General features: G+C 41.0%; 1 protein-coding gene across 1 annotated transcript; it reads left to right on the top strand.

The window, feature by feature from the left end:
* Positions 1–6: 6 nt before the first annotated feature.
* On the top strand, positions 7–13,088 carry LOC309696259 (uncharacterized protein; the record flags this gene model as incomplete). The annotated part of the gene is made up of 10 exons (XM_082517406.1): positions 7–229; positions 756–892; positions 1,069–1,164; positions 1,846–1,969; positions 4,939–5,158; positions 5,329–5,605; positions 9,041–9,113; positions 9,895–9,988; positions 10,081–10,222; positions 12,843–13,088. Exons 1-10 carry the CDS (start codon positions 166–168, stop codon positions 13,086–13,088), a joined length of 1,473 nt encoding a protein of 490 aa, XP_082373532.1. The 5' UTR covers positions 7–165.
* Positions 13,089–16,312: the final 3,224 nt, after the last annotated feature.

The raw sequence follows: 16,312 nt of genomic DNA, 5'->3' as shown, positions 1-16,312 counted from the left end.
CAGCCTGGAGTTCAGCCTCTTGCCGTCAGGGGGCACTGTTACAGCTCTGTCTGCGCCGGTGGTGGCCAAAAAGCAAATCGAAACTCCTCAATGAGTTCACCTTCAGATACATAGTTTGTCCCTCTTCTCTGAAGATTTATTTTACCAGGTTGACGTTTGGACACAATGAACGGCTCTCTGGACACTTCTTCCAAAGTGGAAACCATAAGGCTGAAGCGAGGACCGGCTGGTAAGGAGATAATTAGTGGGACTGTTACCAGTGGATAGCACCACTAGCTAGCTGCGAAAGCTAGCAAAAATCATCGCTGTCAGGCTGTGCTCAGTGTCCTGAAGCTAAAGGCTAATTTGCAAATAAAAGCGACCAAACCTCCGCGTCGTTGTGGCGTAAATGGAGGAAGTAGATTATCGAGGCCAACTGAGTATTAGCAGCTGCCTTATTTGCAAAGGAAAAGCTGATTTATGCACTTTGACCCAGTGTTAAAATCTTTAAAAGTTATCGGCCCTATCACGCTGATGGACAGCTCGTTCATAGACACCAGTGGTTTATTTATTTTACAGACTCGCTTACACTCGGTTATGTAACATTTTGTCAGGTTGGTCTTGCTTTTAATCTGCTCGTCTAAGTAGCAGTGCAGCTTTGGAAGATTTCCTCTTGAACTTTGATCTACTTGGATAAATATTATTGATTGGGTCAGCAGCTGCTGGTCTGGTGAACCTGATTATATACTGATTACACTAATGTGTTTTCTTTTGAGGCTTGGGTTTCAATATAGTTGGGGGCGTGGACCAGCAGTATGTGTACAATGACAGTGGTGTATACGTGTCTAAAATCAAAGAAGATGGAGCTGCAGGCCAGGACGGAAGACTACAGGAGGGCGACAAGATCCTCTCGGTAATAAAAGCGTCATGTTTTTGCTTTGGACTGAAAAAGACACATTTGAAGAGATGTCATGCATTCACCATGGCCTTTTCTCTTAACAGCTCACTAATAGAAAATGAAACCAAATATATGCTGCAGAACGGGTTGGAAGTGAGCTTTTATTTATTTATTAACTTTAATATTTCTAGATAAACGGAGCTGTGCTAGAAGGCCGGACACACAAAGCCGTGGTGGAGCTGTTTCGGACAGCTGGGGAGGAAGTGGAGCTCCTTATACAGAAAAAGGTCAGGAGTCAGGAGCTACACTCTCAGATCAGAGAGACTGACTGCTTGTTATGTGGTCTCAGTAGCTCTAGAGCATTATTGTTTCAAGCTTTATGTTATTAAGACAATTTTAAAATTAATTCTGAATTTCACTGGTAACAAGAGTAGTGGTGATGTGCGAGTGTCAGCAGGTTTTTATAAACAGTCTCACTGCTGCAAGCTAAGGAGGACGGAGAGGTGCATCATGCAAAACAAGTCTGTAAAAGTTTATAGCTCTGCTGGAGGAATTTAAATTGCTGATTGCCCTTTAGCATCTTTTAATGTTTCTTGAATTCAAAGTGAGAAATAAGCAAAAAATAAGTCTGGCAATGCCAATACAAACAAAAAACACCAAAACATAAAGAAGAACTGCTACCAGTTAGTGCAGTACAGTGCGCCTCCAAGCGTATCAGATCCTTTCTGTTAAAACTGTTTCCTGACGGTTATGCAAATCAGTGATGTCATGAACATACCTGTAGAACATACCTTAAACTGCGCGTGAGAGTTTTACTTTCCGTCGGTTGTTGAGCTTAAAATAAGTGTGCGTATGTGCACACATGTATAAACAACCACAGAAGATAAGTTTTCTCTGTCCACCACAAACATTTGTGTCAGTATCCCCTCAGTGCAACTTTAATCTTTGCTCCTTTTTATGTCTTGCAGGAATCCCACCACATGAACGGCTCCACAGGCTCTGAGTCCGAACACCAGTCTCCTGCGTCTATTCTGGGATTACTGGCAGTGTTAACGGGAGCTGCCGCAATCCTCTTTTACATTTACAGGCGGCGCGCTTAGAAAGCGCAATGTCTGTACATAATTTTTAGGATCAAAAACCATTGCTAAATGCCAACTACATGAGAGAGGGAACAAAATGTGAAAAGTAGATCTTGTTTTTGCGATTAGCAGGTGCTGGTGTCACTGATGAGGTCCCCCCCCCACACACATACGTGCATATTTTGTGATTAATGATAGCTTTTTGATACCCCTCCTATGCAAAAAGTCTTACCACAGAGATGAGATAACTTTTATTAGGTAGCTTTACGATGGTAAGTAAAAGAAGGGTGTATACATTCCTGCTGCTGGACTGAGTTTCTCAGGCAGAAAAAAATGGCTGCTTGTATATGCAAAACTATTTAATCTTTGGATAGAGTCTGACTGCTTGAACCTGATCATTATAAACTGAAAGAGTGTTTAGGTTCAGTCACTTGTAGGCATCTAAGCCTCCATCATTGAATGGGGGATCTCTCTGAACTCTACCTTCATGCTTCACACACATAGGTTTGATTTTCATTTTGAAGTGTTGCACAGAATTGTGGGAGGAGCAGCACCCTAATGTGGTGTTTATCAGGAGCTGTGGCAACTGATGAAAGCAGTTGCTGTGATAAAAGCTCATAATGGACTTTTTTTTTGTGTGCCTTTTTCCTGTTTGCAAAGAAACGGAGGAGATTGCGTTGCTTCATTTTGCTCTCAAAATGAAAATCAGACCCATCCGCCCTCACTGTAGCCTGTTAAAAGACCAGAACCTATAATGAGCCAGTCGTCTCTCTTAAATGTTTAAAAATAGACATCAGATATATTATTACATAAAAAAAATATTTTATTTAAAGACTTCTGGTGACTGAAATTTATTGAAAACCTTACTCAAGCAGGAGGAAATGGTGTATTTATTGGGGACTGTTTTCAGCTGCAGATGAATACACATTCAGTGTTCTAATGAGCATTCCAAGTACAGGAAGTTGTGTGTGGGATTAACATTACTTGGTGCAACAGAGCAGCTGGATGACAGCGTAGAGCCCTGTGGCTCAGACAGCTAACCTATGAGAAGATGGGTTAGTGAAATCACCTAATATTTGGTTATTAGTCTGTGACACTTGTCCACAGTTTGGTAATATGAACTCAGTAGTATGAATTTGGTACCTTAGAAAAAAACTCTTGGTCAGGCCACTCAGGGTGAACCGCTGATCTGAAATCAGGCTCATTTCTTCAGGCTGAAACACTCGCCAGTGTGTATAAAGACACTAAACCTCCTGCTGAGCTTGAACATAGATGAACATACGAAAGAAATTGTTTGTATTTGTCTGACGGACCAAACAGCAGCTCGACACTGAAACGCAGCTAAGAAACGATTTGCTGTCAGCCTCTGTAGATGTTTTTACGTTTCTTCTTGCACTAGCCACAATCATGCAACTCCTCCATTAAGGACCATAGTGCAAGTAAAGAAGAAGTGAATCGTGTCCACTGTGGTGGTGTGTGGTCTGTAAATACATTTCATGTTGCTCTGCTGAGTGAGACGGTAGGATGTAAAGTATCTCAGAGAAAGAGATGTGAAAAGTGTAATAAAATATGCAAATACTGTGTGTCATCCAGCAGGCAACTATTAAAATTCATGAAGAATTAACTGGTGTGTGTGTGTGTGTGGGGGGGTGATTTTTAGTTTGGGGTTATTTGGGGGGGGGAGGTCGATCTTTAAGGCAAGTAATGTTTTACTTAAGTGAATAAAAACAAGACGCTAGTGGAAGATTGCACAAAATAAAAAGTACTCAATAAGGAACGTCAGAGAGAACTGCAAATTCAGGATGTTTAGAATTGTGAGCCATTTAATTATAAACTACAATGTTGTGTTTAGCTTTGAGGGTCAAACCTGAGGTGACTTTAAGCAGGTGAATTACTAATTCAAGGGGGAGGTTGAGTTTTAATATATATATATATAAATATATACGTTTAAAGCAAATATAGCAAGTTAGTATATGTTTCATCATCATCTGCATGTGTATTAATTGTGCTATCCTATTTCATGTAATCCTCTCTGTAGATTGAAAATAGTTTGATCTGTAATTGTATTTATTTGTTCCAAACAAAGTGCCCATCCAGCCATTATACTTTATCATAAGCGGATTGATTTATTCATCCAAATTTACTTCTAAGTTTCTAAAATGATAGTAAATTAGGAATGCGTGCACATCTTAAGTTTTTAATGTAGTCTAAGTAGTTTTTTTTTCATGTTTTTTTATTTAAAGTTATTGGTTAGTGAGTTTCGTTTTTTTAAAACTGAGATTTCCGAAACACGAAAACAAATAATTTCATTATTTGACATTAAAGAGAAATTATAAATTATCTCTTTTTTCCTTTTTATTTCTTTTTTTGGTTGGAATTTTGGACGTTGACCAACACCGGATGTGGTCTGTTTGTTTTTCAAAGTAAAAGTGGATTTGCGAATATTAAGAGTATTTTTTTCCTTTTTGTGTCAAAGTGTAGCACCAGTTGAGTTTTTTTTAAGTACACAAAACGCTGAAATTGTTTCTCTCACTTTAAACCGAGTGTTCCCTAAATCGGTGTAAGTTGGAGGTGGAACATTAAGAGCATTTCAGTCTGTCGAGCGGGCTGACAGAAATAGTAAAGAGGTGTCTTTTGTAACAAAATGTGCTCCTGTACTCCCACCAGCGGCTCTGTCTCCCATCAGCTGTTGGAGGATGCCTTGCAGGCACATATGATGTAATCAACCGGGGAGGCAGAGCCAGAGCTGGATAATAGCCGCACAATACGGATGCATCTCGGCCGCTTCGGGACTTGGTGAAACCGATTTGGAAGCCTTCGTGGAGCGGTCTCGGGGAGAGGATCGGCGATGTTTTGGGGGTCGTATCGCGGAGGTTTGAGTCTGCTGTCCTCCCTTCTCTACGAAGAGGATGTTTGATGCTGACCAGCAGTAGCAGCAGCACCGGCTGGGGATGCTCCTGCTGAACTTGACTCCCCTATCAGCTGTAATTAACCGCCATGGCCCAGGAGTCTTTCCCTCCCGCAGTTGCTCCATCATCCTCCGCGTGAAAATGGCCCGCACTCCGCCTCCATCCTCGACTTCCATCTGCTCTAGCTGTCGCCTTTTCGCTCATGATGACAGGAGGGCACCCGCCTCGGATTTCAGCGCATGCAGGGCCTTCGTGTCGACTATGGATCACATCATCACCCCTGATCTGATGCTGTGAGCTGAGTGCCGTGGTTGCTGTTATTACGCAAAGGCGCCTGCTGCCACCATCGATTTCCCTTAACAGCTGATTATATTTCGGGGCTCGGAGATGGGCCTCTTTCATTGCTGCACCTCGCTTTGCCCTGCTCGGATCTGAGTTCCTGACCGTACTTGCCGTAATGGCTCTGTGACATCTATCTCAGCCCTCAGCTGCCCACTTTCTTTAGACTTTTACGCGCGGAGCTGCGTCCATGCAGTTTTGTTGCCTTGTGGGGGAATGAGCATCGGCCGTCCCTCCTGCAGAGGTCTGCCCGTTGCAGCTCCTGCCTTCCACCGTGTGGCCCTGTGACTCCACCGGGTGAGGAGGTGCTGACAACCTTAAAACGCGGACTAAGGTTTGCCTTTCCAGCTCAGGTTAAAACCATGGCTAATGAACCCGTCATCCTTAACGTGTATGATATGGTAAGGATCCACCTGAACCAAAGTGCACTCACTTTCTGTTTTCTTTTTAGTCACTGTCCTCTGTTTGGTATTTACACTCAGAACAATGGCTTGGGGAGTGAAGGAATCCACATGTGCTCATGCTTTGAAAACCAGGGAGTGGGGTACCTGCAACAAAGTCCACTCTTACAGTATCACTTTTAAAGCTGAGGTTTCCACTTCACATTCTTGTAGTGTCACACTAAAACAAAGCATTTTTTTGTATAATTTTTTGCTGTTACACCCACCTTCAAAGATTTACTGCAACGCCAAGTGAAGAAGAGCCTGGGTGGTTTCGTAGCCGCTCAGCATGTAGGTTGGTCTGCTGCAGACGTGACTACATTGTTTTATTCTAGGCATTATTTAACTGTGAGCCCCATTTGGCAGGTGGAGTCATTTATCTCTGACATTTAAATTGAAGAAAGTAAGAAAGAAAAGAAGAATGATAGGAAAATTTTGTTTTATAGGCCACTAGGCAACCACAGACCTGTGAAACAAGAGACTCCCTCAATCTTCTGACCTCTGTCTCTGTGCCTGGGATTCACATCATATGTATACACAAACACACCAGCAAAGGACAAGGGTCCTCATTCAGACTTGGACCCAGTGGCTGTTTTCGCATACTGTACTGCTGAGCAGTGTCCTGTGTGAATCTTATGCAGAATTCCTCCATTTAGATTGAAACAATGTTATCATTTAGCAGCATGCAGACAAATAAAATACGATTCTGTGCAACAACAAACACAGAATGTGTTGTAAATTCAGGGATTTCACTCAGTATCCAAGACAAAGTTTGATAATAAAGCAAAATGGTGGACTTTAGCTACATCTCAAAGCCAGGACAGAAGAGAATTTTAAAAATATATATATAAAAAAACATTCATGAGTAATTAAGTAATTTGCAGAAATCTTGAGGCATGTGTCATTTCTTTATATTTTGAGGATCCCGACTTTCTTGTAAACTTTAAAGTGGTCATCAGCAATAGTTCTCCAAGCTTTCTGAAGGTCTTTCAGAGTTTTTCTGTAGACATTTGGTGCGTTTTCACTCATTTTCAGGCCACTTTTTATACACGACTGTTTTCAGAAGTGTTTTTTGTTTTTTTTTAATCCACTTACCACAGACCTATGAATCATTCAAGCATAAAAAAAGCATTTAACTCAAGGGATGAACCAGACGGACAGCTTAGCAAAGAACCCATTTTAAACTGTATCTTTAGGCACTTTTGTTACTAACAGCCTGTCATGAAAAAAATTGTTCTTTTGTTGACTCTATGAAAAATGGCAAATATAAAACAATTTGACAGGCATAACATTTTTTGTACTAATAAGGCACCAAAACAGCTATCAGTCAAAACCTTGTCATATCTCAGGATGCTGTACAATGTGTTCTTTAAAAAATAAGATAAGTGGACAAGTGGAGGACAAAAGAAGTGTCAGCCTTAAAAACTATCTACAGCAGATTAAAAGTATGTGAAAGTTATTAAGAATTAGGGGGAATCCAACAAAGACCTGACACAGGTCAGAGAAAAGTACCATCATATTGTGAGACACCATGTAATACCACGTGGAAAGCATCTGACAGCACCTTCATTTTTCAGCATGACAGTAATCCCACTGTATATGCAGTAAAAACCTGGATAGAAAAAACATGCAAGAGTCATAGACTGGTCTCCACAAAGCCTGGAGAACTGTTCCTGAAGATTTCTTAAAGAGAAGGTTCTCACTTGTAAAATAAAACTGTAGAGCTTATATTTAAAGCAAGAAATTTCCCCACTAGGTATTTGAATCCCACATTTTTCTATTCTTAGTGAAGTTAAATATTTCAACAAGTGCTTTCATCTCCAAGCTTTAAGACTGTTTGGAGAAGGAATACAGTCATGATTCACACCAGAACTGAGAGTGTATACTGGCACGCACTTGCGTACAACCACAAATGAAGCCAGGTGCAGCTTTGGACCTGGCAGCTTCCTCCTGATAACTTCAAACTATCTCACAGATGAGGATTTCATTGTGACAGCAGAAGTAACAGCTGCTTAAACAGCTGATTAAATTCCAGGGTGGTGGCTCCACTGTGCTGGGACTTAACAGGTCATGTTGTTGTTGTTAAACTGGGAGAAAGTGATCACGAGGGCGGTGACAGCCAAAGTCAGCCTTAAATAATTTGTGGGGAATTCAGCACGACAAGAAGAGGAAGCAGCAGGATGAGAGTAAATCGACGAGGATGATGAATCAATCATCTCTGAAATGAAATCTAAGCGATTTGTAGATGTGTGCAGCGATGCATGCTTTATCTGCAAAGGCAGGAAATAAAAGAAAGCTCAGCTAATGGGACTCAGTTGTTTGTGCACTCTCGGGGAAGTCAAGTCATTGGACATGTTTGTCCTTGTAGACTGTTTCCTTCTGGTTGTATTATTCTTCCATCCCTCATGTGAGAGCTAAAAGGCAGGAGGTCACTGCAAAAACATGAGGAGAGCCTGCTGACACGAAGCAGTGCGGTGGAAATGCTTTTATTGTATTATTCTACGTCCGGAAACATGATTTATTATTAATAAGGGACAGCTGGGGTAGCAAAGATGGCTCTTAGCATGTTTTCCCTGGGGTGTCTGAGGATAGGGGAGTGTCGGTGGGTGTTGGGTGAAGGAGCTTTGGACCTTCAGTGAATTATCTCATAACTGTCTGCAGTGAAGGGCAAGCAGGTTGGCTCACAACACCACCATCAAAGGATGATGGGTAAAATTTCCTCCCGTAGTCCAGTCTGTGATTGATCGCAATGCTGTTCTGTGGCAAATCTATCCATCACTGGGCATTCTCAGTGGATGCTGGTATGCCAATGCTTTTGCAATCTGAATAGAAATGTGTAGGTAAAGCCAACAAATGCACTGATTCGTGCTCTAAAGTGCAGGTAAATTAAATTAAATACTTTCTACCAACAGTAGGAGGAGTATTCTGCTACAGGACAGGCATTTTATGCTAAACTAAAAACCTTGCAACAGTCAGATGACCTGCACACAACATGGAGAAATAAAGCACATAGACATGTGCTAATAGGAATCCTCACATCACTGACACGCAAATTAAATCTGCACATTTGTTGGTTTAATTGAACATTATAAAAAAGTGAACTTTAGAGCCGCTGGCGGGAAGGCTTCGTCACCTTTGTACAGAGCAAGCTTCTGGTATAGCTTTACTGCACAGGCCTATACAAACAGTACAGAGAGTAAGTGTATTCTAAAAATGCCAAGAAAGTTGAAAAATGTCCAAAATGCACTAAAAGATGCATGTGCAGTCAAAGCCGTTCACTTCTTATTTGGTAATAAAGTATAAGACAGTGCTATTATAGATCGCAGTGTGATTCTGCAGGGCAGCCGCATGGTTTCTCCTTCCTGACTCTTTCCTTCTCTCTGTGTTTCTCTGCAGTATTGGATAAACGAATACACGTCCAATCTGGGCATTGGTGTCTTCCACTCAGGCATTGAGATTTATGGGAGAGGTAAGAATGGAGCTTCCTGTATGTCTCTGAAATCCAAGTTAGTGGCATCAGAATAACACTACGAGTGGAAACTCGGAGCGGTGCATCACTGCACAGATGAAGTCTGGTTTTAAAAATGGAATAACGGGTTATGTTCCTAATATCATGACCCCATTTCCCTGGGTTGAGTCATCACTGACTCACTGTGTGTGTGTGTGTGTGTGTGTGTGTTTGGTTTTAAAATAGAGGCAGAAACCAGCATGAAACCAGATCACTGGGAATCCATTACATCCTTGCAACTGGAAATATTGGCTCTCTGCACAGAGAAATATGATGATAGCGAAAATATGGGCTTTACTAGGAGAGGAAATGACTCCATTAATGGAATTTACTCATAATAACCTGAGTTTGAATTAATGACCCATGAATTAAATATACTGCCACTGATCTAACGCTACTTTGGACCTAATAATAAAGTATAAAACGCGTAGACTTGGTTGCATTTAGTCCATCTTTTGGACAAAATCAGGTGGAGGTTTTATTGGTGTAGTTTAGTTAACTTAGTATTTACTAACTTGCATTTAGCTACATGTTTAAGCATCTCTATGCAATACTTTGTTGATCACAGTTTTTCCTAAGAAGGCTGTAAACAAAGGGCTGAGAGACCTGCAATTAAACAGGCCTAATAATTTAAGAACAGTGTGTCTGTGATTAATTGTGTGCTTCTGTGTAATTACAGTTGCTCAGTGCTTTCATTCAAAGCGCTAACCTGTGTTTTGCCTCTTTGTCCTCTGCCACACAGAATTTGCATATGGAGGCCATCCATACCCTTTCAGTGGCATCTTTGAAATCAACCCCGGCAATGCTGCCGAACTGGGAGAGACATTCAAATTCAAGTGAGCGTGCTCCATTTTAGCATACAGTGCACTGTGATGCTGTTAATGGTGGAGGTGAGTGTGCTCACGTAACTCTTTCTGCTTTTAAACAGGGAGGCCATTGTTTTGGGCACCACTGACTTCACAGAGGAGGACATAGATAAAATCATGGAGGAGCTCGGTAAAGAGTTCAAAGGGAACGCCTACCATCTAATGCACAAAAACTGCAACCACTTCTCCTCCTCGCTGTCTGAGGTCAGTCTCATACAACTATGTTCCTCTAGGTCTAAGTAAAAACCTGTAAAAAAGACAAAAGAAATCTTCCTTTTCAAGCGAAAATTTGTGCACAGGAATACATTTAGAGCTACACATCGAAGGTCAGTTAAGTCATTACAAGCAGTCTTAGTGAAAGTTGTAAAAGTGCCTTCTGTGGTTCAGGAGGTTCATTCAGCATCAAACTACCACAGGAGAAGAACAATAAAAGGACAAACAGTTTAGTAGTTGTAAAGCATCCAGCTTTGGGGTTTTATATCTAGATAAAGATATTCAGACGTTAACACGAAGACACAGACAAAGAAGGCCTGCAGGTCAAAGACAAAAGAGAAGGATGAGGCAGAGGAAGGAAAAATTAGGGAAACCCTGAGGGAAGTAAACACATGAAGAACAATAAACTCAAAGTAGAAACTGTAATTCCATGGAAACTAGACTATAACACTGTCTGTAAAAGAATAATTTAAAAAACAGAAGCATTCTATAAAGGAAGAAAAACAGAAACTCAAAATTAAAGCTATGCAAGAAGTCCCGAGTCACAATAATCGAAAAATAGCAAAGACCCTAGGATTATGACAGATAGAAGGTTGTCACCTTTGCTAAGATAACTTAATATGTTTTGTTTAACAACACATTGCCTGTTTGTAATTTTTTAGTAATGCTTTGTAAGCATCGTGTCAAGCAGTCATACCACCAAAATCCACACTAGGAATTTCAGTCATGAATGAAATGGTATTTGTTGAGGAACTTTTTGAAGACAACCCTTGCTGTCCTTTTCCTCCGGCACCATTATGAGGTCAGCAATTTGGGGTTTTGGGGTTCGTGTAGTATTATGCAAATGTTCTTTTCAAACACGTGCCTGCAAAGTTAACTACGAGGTATGAAATATGTCTGTGAAGGTTCTCAGTCATCCAGGTCATCGTAGTTAAAGGAGCTTGCAAAGAAAAGCGACCCAGCAACACGCTCAGACAAAAACTGGTTCACCCGAAAGACAAAACGCCAAAACACAGACTTAGCAATGTGGTGTATGCTGCACAGTGCAGCGAGGAATGCCCAGACCTCTACATTGGAGAGACCAAACAGCCACTTCACAAGCGCATGGCACAACACAGAAGAGCCACCTCCACAGGACAAGACTCAGCAGTCCATCTGCATCTGAAGGATAAAGGACACTCTTTCGAGGATGCCAATGTTCACATTTTGGACAGAGAGGACAGATGGTTTGAAAGAGGAGTGAAAGAAGTCCACTGTGAGCGACCATCTTTGAACAGAGGCGGTGGTTTACGACACCAACTCTCTGCCATCTATAATCCAGTTTTGAGATCCCTTCCCAGACGCCTTAACGCCCACTCACATCCTGGGCCATCTGATCTCAGGAATTCGCATGATAAGGTGGGGCCAGGTTTCACAATGAACTCACCCGAAACTCTGGCTGATTGGGACCCACACCCATTTTCACACCTTGGCACGGGCGATTAGAGGATCATCAGGGGGTCCTTTTGTCCCTCTGTGGGGGGATACTCCCACTAGGTTTAAATCTGGGACTCCCCACCATTTGACCTTAGAACTGAAGAAGCTTCTTGGATGAGAGGTGAAACGTCTTGAAGTAACTTAAAGAAGTCCAGATGCTTTTCTTTGCAAGCTCCTTTGGCTTCGAGGTATGAAGTAGATAAAGTGCTTAAAGTGGACAAAATAAAGAAATCCCTGTATGAATGTGAGCATCGCTAAGGGCACTAATGCACTAGTCTTAGTCGTTTTTTCTGCCTCTTTATTGGTGGCTTACCAATAAAAACCCAATTAAAGAAAAAACATCCTGCAGTAGCATTGCATTACTTGGTCAAGCTGCATCTTGGGAAATGTAGGATGTACCCCAAAAAACTGTAAGGAAATCTCAAAAAAAATTGGGATTTCCTTACCTGGATGATTGAGCGTGCATCAAAACAAAATGTAGGATACTAACTGCAGGCGAAAGCACATTAAATCCGACTTTTTTGTCCCTATGCGACCCATATCCGATCATGGCATGTCAGTGTGAACAGCACAAATCTGATATGTCCAAATCCGACCTGGGTCACTTTCGCATGTGGTCCTGAATCCGATACATATCTGATGTTTTAGAAAGCGACTGTTGTTTGAACGGTCATGTCGCATTAAATCCGTCTTTTACGTCACTGACACAAGACAGACGCCAATTATCAGTGCCGGAGAAGACAACGTGAACGCTTCCTGGCCATCCAGTGTAGATAGTGAAACTGTTTGGAAGACAACGTTGGAGAAACGTGAACATTTTATTTGTACTGTATAATCTGCAGATTCTGACAGAAATCTGCAACTATCCTTTGAAGCACTGCTCCTCTAAAACAGCAATACGGATAATTATTAGGCCATACTGAGGTCTTGGGCCGTGGTCCATTTACTGAGGTCTGCTAGTCAGCCGCTAGACTTTAACTTCATTATACATAAAGAGAAATAAGGAACACATCCACATAACCGTCTATAACCACATTTTCTTCTAATGTTTAAATGCCTTATGCTCTAAAACAGCTAAAACAAAGACAGTATGTGGGATACAGCTCTTATCATCACTTATTCAAACTTTTTTCAGTTGCTGTGTGGACGGGAAATCCCCCGCTGGGTCAACAGACTGGCGTACTTCAGCTCCTGCATCCCTTTCCTGCAGAGCTGCCTACCCAAGGAGTGGTTAACCCCGGCCGCCCTGCAGAGCCACATCAGCCTCGGCCTTCACAAAGAGGAGCATAACGAGTCGAGCGACGAGGACCCTTCGTCGCCGTCTGGAGCCACAGCCGCTGGCTCGGGCTCCTCCCACAGCTGTCGTCACACCAGAGTGTGACGTGACCTCTGGACCTTCTCACCACTGCTTCTGATGGCATTTGTAGGCTTGAACAACCACCTGACCTCATACTGTTTGTCCTCTGCGTAAAAGAGGCAGGAAAAGAAGAGTTTCCTTTTTGAAAAGAGAGCTGCTGCCAGAGACTTCAGGCCTACAGACTTACAGAGAAGCCGTTTGTCCTTTCAGCAGACGACAGCATGACGAGGGCGTGCTTTTCCCTGAGCCCTGAAGTGCGTGTCTGATTTTGACAGTGACTACTTGTAGATCTGAAGTTTGTAGTATGTTATTATTAGTCTTTTCCACAAACTTTGAAATCTTTGTCAGCCTTGTTCCCTGCCCTGCCTTCAGAGCTGCTTTTGTAGAATGACCACATAGACACTGGATGGTTACATCAGCAGGAATCTGCTCGACTCCAACAAGTTCTCGTTCGATAACCTCTATGTGGCCTTTGCCTGATGTTGTTGATTCGGCTTTCTTTGTTTGGAACTTTTCTTTGGCCATTTTAGAGGGTTAACGGGTAAAAAAAAAAAAAGGAAAAAGATTTGATTGTTCCCTGAGTTCAATCTGAGTGAGTAAAAGTCCTGCATGTGGAAAGAAATTAACAAAAGATCCCACTTAACTTACTTCAGATAGAAGCTCCTTCTTCTATTTTTTAAAGCGATTACCTTCGTTCAAGCTTGTTTTAAACATAGACGGTTTGAAACAATCAAGGGCAAACAGTGCCGCTGTGCACACAGCCTCGGACAGCCCAGTCACGACCTGTGAACATCTCAGAGACACAAACACAAAGAAAGTCAAGCTGCTACTCTGACAAATATTGACTTTGTGACCCAGAACACATTTTGTCTATACTTTTATATCCAAGTGATCTTTATATTATAAAGGTGCGTTAACTTACAGAAAGGGAAAATAGACATTTACAGACAGATTCCCCCTGGATGACATCTTTTTCACCTATGAGACCGAGCTGCCACGAGAAAGAACGACAGACATTCAGTGTTTCCTCTAAATTGCAGAAGTCATTAAAGATAATGTTCTTTTTAAATACCCCCGTTGGCTCTCTTGCCTAGATTTAAAATACAACATAAAGTCCATGTTATGCCTCTACAGTTAATATTGAGTTACAGCCAGCAGGTAAACATCACTGAAGCTCACAGTTATATTGTGTTTGTTTAATCAGACTAAGGCGTAGGACTGGAAAAAAAGACCTGTGGGTCTTTTTCTTGACTGGGACCAGTCACAGAGAGACACACAGTGTTTGTGAGTATTAAACAAGCCATATACAACATGTTAGAGGTGTTAGCGGAGGATTATGTGACCTTTTTACAGAACCATGCTAGTCCTTGTAACTAGTTCCTGTCATGCTAAACTGAGGTAGACAGTTTCTTAGATATGAATCCTATGAACATTAGACTGGTGATAATATCGCAACAGTATAAAAGAGCATTTTTCCTAATATAAAACTGTTAACTAAGTACATATTATATTGATTGATTTCCCCAGTGATGTTTTTACAGAAAGTATTTGAGCCTTTTAAAATAATGAGTCATTATGAGGAGATAGAGAGAGAGAAGCTCACGTTCTCAGAGGGGGGGAATTGTGATGTCGTAAAATTAGTTCCAGTCACTGCAGGTTTAGCATACATGTCAGTAAAAGACGACATCAATGACTTTGGACCCTGATTAAGAAACTGTTACAACGATGAAGACCTGCTCCTTGCTTGAAGAAGACGAGGCCACGTGTTTGAATCTTTGTTCCCCACCTCTCCTGCTGTGGTGCGTTGAAGGACAGCTTTCTTTTTCTCAGGAAGGAAATCACATACTTGTAGTAGTGACAGTCATCCCGTTCATAAATGGGCTCAAAAGTGCAAATTAACTTTTTCATTTTATTTTCTTCTTGTTCATAAATAAGCTACCGTATCTCCCTATATGTTGGCATATTCTTAGTTTTTTTGAAGTGTGCTGTGATCAACTTTTTGGTTCATTTTGAGTTGATAGGGAGAGGGAGTGTACAGTGATCAGTACTACATGCTCAAAAGTCTTCAACACTTTCTACAAAGCAAACCAGACAGGTTTTTTTTTTCTGTTGTACTGTGTCAACCTAAACCTTGTATTTGTTTTTCCTAACCCAGGACAATTTTAACAATGATGATAGTGCTAGAATAAAAGAGATGGAATCCTAAGTGATGCCTGGCTTCTTCTGTTATAGTCCAAAATATGGGCACTGGAGGACCATAACACATATATTTGTATATTTCAAATTATCATTCACGTTTTTAGTATAAAATACTTATTCTTTTATCTTTTGGATGTTCAGTACTGTGAAAGAATCATGAACCACCCCTCATTTCTTTATATTTTAATAGGAAAAGGTGACAGAGGTGCAGCAATTTATTTAAATGTGCAAAGATACATGGAAATACAAGAACAGGGTTTGTACAGTTTTAATGAGTTTGTTGAAGCAGAGAAATTGATGACAATGTTGCAAGAAAGAAGCCATTAAGAAAAGACAGGAAGGAAGGTCTGACTGAAGAAACTGAAACAAACAAAGAGAAAGTTAGAAAAAAGGCACAGCTTTCCAAAATGTTTCCACGGGAGTGTTAATAGTTAAAGAAAAATAATTTAAAAATGTTTGCAGTGCAGTAAGAATAATACATTTTTGGTCAACTTGAAAGAAATGCATATGTGAAAATAAAAGAGAGATCAGAGGTCAATTGGGACAATCCATGTGATACTTAGAATCCCAGTTTACCAGTATTGTTTCCTAAATGTTGCCAATACAAAGAAAGGCTGTGGGATTTTAAGCATAGTGTTAAAGATAAAAGTCATTTTTTGTAAGTCTGGCCATATTTGACCTTGAAGAAGAGGTCAGAGGTCAATTGTGACATAATATTTCAAATCTTTTAAGGTATTTTTTTTATATGTCGACAATACACACGAAACAGGTTACAAGACTTTTTGTCAGCTGTTGACCAATAAATCATTAAGTTCACCTTGAAGACATCAGTGGATGTGAGACAGATTTTAATGGATCATTAACATGAACTCACTCTACACCCCTACAAAGTTTTATCAGAATTAATTCAAAACTTTTCAAACTGTCTTGTTTACAGACAGAATGACAGGCACTCATGCAAATAATATCGAACGTGGAAGTAATAAACAGGAAGCCAGATAAAGTTAAAGAAAAAAAAGAACGTGGATTGCAATAAAAAGTCATTTTCA

Source organism: Aulonocara stuartgranti (assembly GCF_965226115.1).
Source record: "Aulonocara stuartgranti genome assembly, chromosome: 19".
NCBI classification, from domain to species: Eukaryota; Metazoa; Chordata; class Actinopteri; order Cichliformes; family Cichlidae; genus Aulonocara; species Aulonocara stuartgranti.
This window is presented reverse-complemented; position numbering and strand designations above follow the sequence as displayed.